Here is a 7,684-nt window from a genome sequence, read left to right on the forward strand (position 1 = left end):
TTAGCTAAGTAATGTGGTTGAGAAAGCTGCTCTGACCTGAGGAACAAGATAAGATGGAGTGAAAGGGTGTGGAGACAGGGAAGAAGTATCTGGGACCTATTCAAGATGGGTAACTAACCATCCTCCCACTTGGGTTGAGATTTGAGAGCGGGAGCTACTGCTACTAAGACACTTCTGTCTTTTAGTACTAAAACCAGGGACAGTCAAATCTGGATGGTTACCCTATATGAAAAGACACTTCTAAGATATTCAAGGTTGCTCCCTCAGCATTGTGTCAGTTCTTGCTGTGAAGAAGCAAAACCACATTAGAGGAATTTCCAGGTATGTATTAAATGGGTCATTGTTCTTACAAATTCTGCTATCCCCAACTATCAAGTTACCTGCTGTTTTAGTTGTACTTCTTGCTGTTTCATTTGTTCATATTTGTGCCTGGATTCTGTTGCTTCTTTTAATAACTAAAAAATAGAAACATCCTTGCAAAAGTACTAATAGCAATTACAAATAGGAACATAATTATGTCAAGTACCATAGTTACTCCACATCCTTCAGCTCACTATTTTAGCAAGAATGACTACCCTACAAAATGGAACACCTTATTTCCACCAGTTACCATTTACAAATACCTTCCATCATTAGGAAGTAGAAATGTTTGAATACTTATTTTTACTGCTTAAGTAGAAAGGTATAGTGGAGGCCTAAAACAATTTACAAACTTGAGGTTTTAAAGATGGTGTTTGGGTGGTTTTGGGTGAAAATAATCACATGTACCTCATAAATGACTGGAAACCTTCTTTACTACCTAAGGAACAAGATGGGGCGAAAGGGTATGGAAGAAAGTAGTAAAGTTTAGAGAACAAAACAAAATGGGTAGGAGAGTGGAGATATGCTTGCTTTATAAGCAGAAAGCCCAAGGTTTAATCCCCAGAACTTCCTAAATTCGGGATGGTGGTTCAAGGAGTTCAACGTCATCCCCCAGCCAGAGCTACAATATGAGACCCTGACTCAACAAAATAAAATAAAGGGGAGAATCTGACTCAATAAAATTAAAATTTCACCAATGAAAATCAATCATTTCCCTAATGTTAACTTGTTCAAAAACTAAACAAGGGCAAGGTATAGTAATGCATGCCTTTTTAATCCTAGCACTCAAGCAGGCATGTGGATCTCTTAATAGAAATAAGTAGCCAAAAGCCTTCCAGTGCTTTTCTATCATACCTCAGGAGTGACATGAATGTTTTAGTTAGTTAAAATACTGGCAATACCTTTTCCTTTTTTTTTTCTTAAGGAACAGAACTTACAAACTCTCTCTCTCTCTGATGTTTTTCATCAGCTTCTTTTATCAGCTGTGTTGTTTGCTGAAGTTTGGCATCCACAAGCTGTTGTTGCAATTCCTTGTGTTTGAATACTTTATCAATATGCTATGGAAAAAGAATTCCTTCCATCACTTCATGAAGACAGGAACACAATGGGAGAGGAAATATAAGATGTTACAACACTCTGCTTACACTGCGTTCCTATTCATAGCACATAGCTAAGAACATTCGGTCTTTCTGTCTCTGTTTGACATCACCTGCAAGAGTACTGCCCTCTGGTCAGCCCTGTTGGAGCTAGGCATCATCTCAAGACAAAGAGGAGCTCAAACTAATAGGTCTGTACATACACAGCACTTTTTCTGCCCATTCCTTTTTTCCTACCCATTACATTTTGCTAAATTCGTCAGTTGAAGGCAGCATCTGACAACTTAAATGATATGAGTCAAAGCCAAGCTAATGTGTGACACTAGGCAAATTTCTGTCCTGCTAAATCTCAATGCCAGTATCTGAAATAATCATACCCAGATTTGCTAAGCCGTAGGTTGTTCAACTTCACTCATAAGGTATTTGGTGCCATACAGACATTTGGCAAAAGCTTGCATTTCCAAGAACTGGTAAGTGGCTATCTATATACACTAAAGCCATCAAAACATGCATGTCTACTTGGACCCTTCCAGTTACAGTATGATATGTGACAGGGAGAATCCTAATGGGTGATGAGCTAGTCTAGGTATTAAGAACATGGCAATGATTTCTTCACATATGAATATGAACATGCCATGGTATTAGTCACAAATAACAGGATTCAAACAGGGTTTTATAACTTCCTACATCTATGAGGAAGCAGACAGCCTATTAATAAAACTAAAAGAATCATAAAAAAATGGAGGGGGGCCTAGACAGATGGCTCAGCAGTTAAGAACCCATGGCTGCTCTTCCAGAGGACCCATGTTCAATTCCCAGTACCCACGCGGCAGCTCCCAACTGTCTGTAACTCCAGTTCCAGAGGCTCTGACACCCTCGCACAGACACATATGGAGGCAAGCACTAATGCACATGAAATTGAAAAAAAAGAAAAGAAAATTAGGGCTAGGCCCATGCCTTAATTCCAGTAGGAAGATCTTTGTAAACTCAAGGGCAGTCTAGACTATATGGCAAGCTCCAGGACAGCCAGGATTACAGACAAAACCAACAAGAAAGAAAATCAGGTCTTTAATAATTTAATCATAAATTTTATCCTATATGACAACCAAACCACAAAACTAATAAGTTCTTCAATAATAAAACAGGACAAAGAAATCTTGTACTTTGGAGATGAGACATAAACTAGTAAAACAGGCTTTATTTGGTTCTTAATTTTGGACGTTGTTATTAACAGAAAAATAGGAATGGTTAAGAGCTCTTGCTGCTCTTCTTGTTGCTCTTGCAGAGGACCCAACATTGGGCAGCTCACACTGCATGTAATTCCAGCACCAGGGACTCCAATATCCTCTTCTGACCTCTTGGAGCACCCACACACATAATTTTTAAAAGAAAAGCAAATACATTCTAGTGGTGATTAGATTTATGGTCAAATGATACGGTCCAAAAGATTTATACACTCAATATCTACAAATGGGGCTTGAAAGATGGCTTAGTGGTTAAGATCACTGGCTGTTCTTCCAGAGAATCTGGGTTGAATTCCAGCACACACGGTGGCTTGCAAGCATGTGTTGACTCCAGTTTCAGGGGATCTGACACCCTTCTAGCCTCCTTGGGCACCAGACACATATGCAGACACATGTGTACAGAAGATTAATACACAGAAGATAATTTACAGTATTTCAATGAGTTCAGGACAGGAGCTATGAACATGACTTAGCAATTAAATGCAAATAATGTTCTGAGCTTGGTCCCCAGCACCCACCCTCTCAGTCACCTGTAATTTCAGTTGCAAGGGATCTAATATAGTTTTCATGCCGCTGTAGCCACTGCACTCATGTGTAAATTCATACCCAGACAAAGACAAACATATATACATATAATTTAAAATAGACTGAAAAACTTAAAAACTGTTCAAGGCCATCATAGTGAGACATTGTCTGGAAAAAAGAAAAAAACAAAAGAAAACACCCGAAGTCTTATCACTCAAGAAGCAAAGATTACATCTGCCTCAAGTTCCAGGCAAGCCAGGAATACAGTGAGTTTCAAGTCAGCCTGGGCCACAGATAAAGATCATACAACAACAAAACTCACAAAAGTCCAGGGGTGGTGGTACATGCCTTTTATCCCAGCACTCAGAGGCAGGCAGATCTTAAGTTTGAGGTCAGCCTGGTCTACAGAGCAAGTTCTAGGACAACCCTGACCCCCCGCAAAACAACAGAAACAAAAGACTCAAAAAAGACAGAGGCCTGGGATGTAAGTTAAATGATAAAACATACGTAGCATACACAAGGTTCTTGGGATTGATTCTGACATGAAAAAGATAAATAGAAAAATAGGGTTGAAGATAGCTAGCTCAGTAGCAGAAAGGCCTCAGGGTATGGCCAAGGCCCTAGATTTAACCAATAGCACAATTACGAAAAACCTAGCTGAAAAGGAAATTCATTTCTTAAATGTAAAGCTTGGAGCTACCTGGGAGGTTAAATTAAGCCCATGAGTGGAAGCCACTCACTGTGATAAGCAAAACCCAATCTGAATGACAAAACAAACAAAACTAAACCAAAGCAAACCCTGAAACATAAGATATAATGAAATGGCTATAGATGCAGGACATTCTGGGGCTAAATATTTAGCCATTATTAGTCAAGAAAAGAAAACAATCTGTGTTGTTAGAACTGCCATCTTCTAGCATCACATGCAACTAGTACTCAATAAGACTCCTGGAAATTATCTTACCTATTTGTGCAGATAGATTGTCAATCTTCCTGGCTATATGCAATGCTTTGATTCTTTCCCTAGTCAATAAGCCCACTTCTGTTACACATAGACAGAAGTTCTAAAACATCCTACAGTAATACTTTTACTATAGTAGAAATAGAAAACAGAAGTTGCTACTACCAGTGAGAAGCAGGTAAAACAATCTAGTGCTATATTACCTCTTCCCTTAGTGCATACTGCTCAATAAGCTTCTTCAACTTCTCGCCCAGTTCAATGTTCTCCTGTCGCAGTTTGGCATTGTGGATGTCATGTTGTTCCAACTGAGCTTGGATTTCATTTAGAGTTATCTGGAAATGTGCTGTTGCTTCTTTACGTCGTTCTTCCTCCTCTCGTGCCTGCTGCATATTCTCCTCCTGAGCATCCAAAAGAATTTCTGTTAATAGGAGGTGTATGGCCACAATGCTCACAGAAGCTGTTGTGGCCAGGCTACTCAGGAGGCTGAGAAGGAGATCCCAAGTTCAAGGCCTGCCTGGGCTTACAGAATGAGTTAAAGAACAGTCTGGCCAACTTAGTGAGACCCTGTCTTATGCAAAAAGAAAATGAAGGAAAAATGGTTCAATTGGTATAGCTGCCCAAGCCTAAAGACGTAAGTTCAAATTAATACCCACATAAAAAGTAGAGCATGGCAGCCTGTGCCTTTAATCCTCGAATTGGGAGGGGGTGCACATGCCAACACACAAATGGACACATACACCAAAATAAAAAAAAGATTGGAGATGCAGCTCAAGTAAAAAATTGTTTGCCCATTCACTGCAGTATTCAAGTGCTTATTACTATTTTCTGCACCTCTGATAATTTTAAGTTAGAATAATTGTTAGTCTTACTAAAAATGAAACTAAATATTGAAATAAATTTGATACCTTTTTTAAAAAAGTTGTTTGCCTAGTTTGAGAGGGTCAAAAGACCAATAGCATCCTTATTTTGAAAAGTTTACCTTCAAGTATATTTTATTAATCCATTCAAAATGACTTAGTTGGGTTAGGATGGGATTAAGTTAAGTGAGACTGAAACCTTGGGGCTGGCAAAATGGCTCAGTGGGTAAGAACACTGACTGCTCTTCCAAATGTCCTGAGTTCAAATTCCAGCAACCACACGGTGGCTCACAACCATCCGTAATGAGATCTGATACCCTCTTCTGGTGCATCTGAAGACAGCTACATTGTACTTATTTATAATAATAAATCTTTGGGATGAAGCAAGGTTGACCAGAGTGAGAGTGAAACAGAGTTGCTGACTGGAACAAGCAGAGGTCCTAAAAACAGTTCCAAATAACCACATGAATGCTCACAACAAACTACAGCTACAGTGTACCCATTACAGTAAATAAATAAATCTTAAGCCAAAAACAAGGGCCTTGAACACACTAGACAAGTGCTCTCCCTATAGACTATATCCCCAGCCCAGTTTTTCTTTTCATTTTGAGACAAGATGTCATTAAGTTGTCCAGGCTGACAGTGAAGTTGCTCTATAGCATAGGCAGGTCTTGAACTTGCAATACTCCTATCTCATTCTTTTAACTAGCTATGGTTATACACCTGTGCCCCTAACCTAGGTACCATCTACCTTAAGATCAAATTATAAAGGTTCAGGGCTAGAAAGATACCTCAGTTGTTCTTGCAAAGGACCTAGGTTTGACTCCCAGCATCCACAAGGTAGCTCACAACCATCCATTAATTCCAAGTTGAGGGTAATTCCAATTTCTGATGCCTGCTTCTGACCTCTACAGCCAGCAGCTTTGTATTGGTGCACAGATATATATGCAGGCAAAACATTCATACAATAAATACATCTTTTTAAATAAATTACTAAATATGAATGATCAATAGTAAAGAAGGAATTGAGATGGTTCAGGGGTTAAGATCATTTACTGTTTTTCCATAGGAGCCAAGTGCAGTCCCCAGCATCCAAATCAGTTCGCTTAGAACCATCTGTAACTACAAGAGAGTGAGGTTCCCATCAAGAGCATGCAATGAGACACACACAAGAAATACAATCTTTTTTTTTAATTAAAAAAAAAAAGCAAGGGCGCTGGAAAGATGGCTCAGAGGTTAAGAGAACTGACTACTCTTCCAGAGGACCTAAGTTGAACTCTCAACAACCACATGGTGGCTCATAACCATCTATGATGAGATCTGGTGCCCTCTTCTTGTCTGCAGGCATACAGGCAGGCAGAAAGCTGTATAAATAATAAATCTTTTAAAAGAGGAGGGCATGCTAGAGAGATGGCTCAGTGGTTGAGAGCACTGACCACTCTTCCAGGGTTCCTGAGTTCAACTCCCAGCAACCACATGGGGGCTCACAACCATCTGTAATAGGATCTGCTGTCCTCTTCTGGTGTGTCTGAATACCAGAGTGTACTCACATACATAAAATAAAAATAATTCATTTTGTGTTTTTTAATGGAAGCAAATGCTATCTCCCATCTGGTGAAAAATCCATGTCCTAAGGTAAATGCTGCTGTACCTAGGTCCTTGGAATGAAGCTGGGAGAGAGGGCATTTGCTCAGAGTTCCAGCTCAGTGCCCTACCCTATTATCCAGAAAGACAGGCCAGTTACAATGTTAGGAGGCAGATTCTTTTCATGGCTCTTTTTTCTCTCATCCTCCATGGACACCAATTCATACCTGCTTACTTTTCCTACATAAATTTGCCAAGATCTAAATGCTACTGCTAAAAGTACTGGGAATGAGCCAGGAAACATGGGCAGCGCAGTGCCAACATCCACCTACATGTGCAGCAGTGCTCCTTTCTCACTGACTCTAAATTTACTACTTTCTTATTTTCTGCAAACAAAAAACAAAACAAAACCCAAAACTGGCGACTCTGAGCTTTTTTAAGCTATGACTTTGAGTGGTAGGGGAGGGAGGGAGGGAGAGAGGATTGGAGAGAGGGGTCAGTAGTTATGAGCACTGCTACTGTTGGAGAGAACCCACTTTCAGTCCCCAGCACCCAGCAGATGGTGATCATAACCATCAGTAACTTCAATTCCAGGAGACCTGACACACTCTTCTGGCCTCCTCAAGCACTAGACATATACAGGGTACACACAAATAAAGAAAAGCTTTTAAAAAGAAAGTTAGCTGGGCTAGGCAGTGGTGGCGCACACCTTTAATCCCAGCACTCAGGAGGCAGAGGTAGGTGGATCTCTGAGTTGGAGACCAGCCTGGTCTACAAAGTGAGTTCCAGGACAGCCAGGGCTATATAGACTAACCCTGTCTTGAAGCATTCCCACTAAAATCAGGGACTAGACAAGGCTGCCCACTTTCTCCCTACCTATTCAATATACTACTTGAAGTCCTAGCCAGAGCAATTCGAGAACAAAAGAAGATCAAGGGCCAGGCAGTGGTGGCACATGCCTTTAATCCCAGCACTCGGGAGGAGACAGTCGGATTTCAGAGTTAGAGGCCAGCCTGGTCTACAGAGTGAGTTCCAGGACAGCCAGGGCTATACAGA

At 40.4% G+C, this 7,684-nt stretch overlaps 1 protein-coding gene across 4 annotated transcripts in view; it reads right to left on the reverse strand.

The window, feature by feature from the left end:
• The window catches only part of Txlng (taxilin gamma), a 50,742-nt gene that overhangs the window by 6,995 nt on the left and 36,063 nt on the right, over positions 1-7,684 (reverse strand). For 3 of the 4 annotated variants that reach the window (XM_021152781.1, XM_021152780.1, XM_029473100.1), the window contains 3 exons: positions 4,391-4,585; positions 1,299-1,418; positions 381-455 (listed from right to left, as the gene is read on the reverse strand). In XM_021152781.1, the coding sequence (XP_021008440.1) occupies positions 381-455; positions 1,299-1,418; positions 4,391-4,585 (390 nt within the window). The remainder of the gene's footprint in view (positions 1-380; positions 456-1,298; positions 1,419-4,390; positions 4,586-7,684) is intronic. The other variant, XM_029473101.1, reaches the window with a different exon arrangement.

Source organism: Mus caroli, chromosome X, assembly GCF_900094665.2.
Source record: "Mus caroli chromosome X, CAROLI_EIJ_v1.1, whole genome shotgun sequence".
Lineage (NCBI taxonomy): Eukaryota > Metazoa > Chordata > Mammalia > Rodentia > Muridae > Mus > Mus caroli.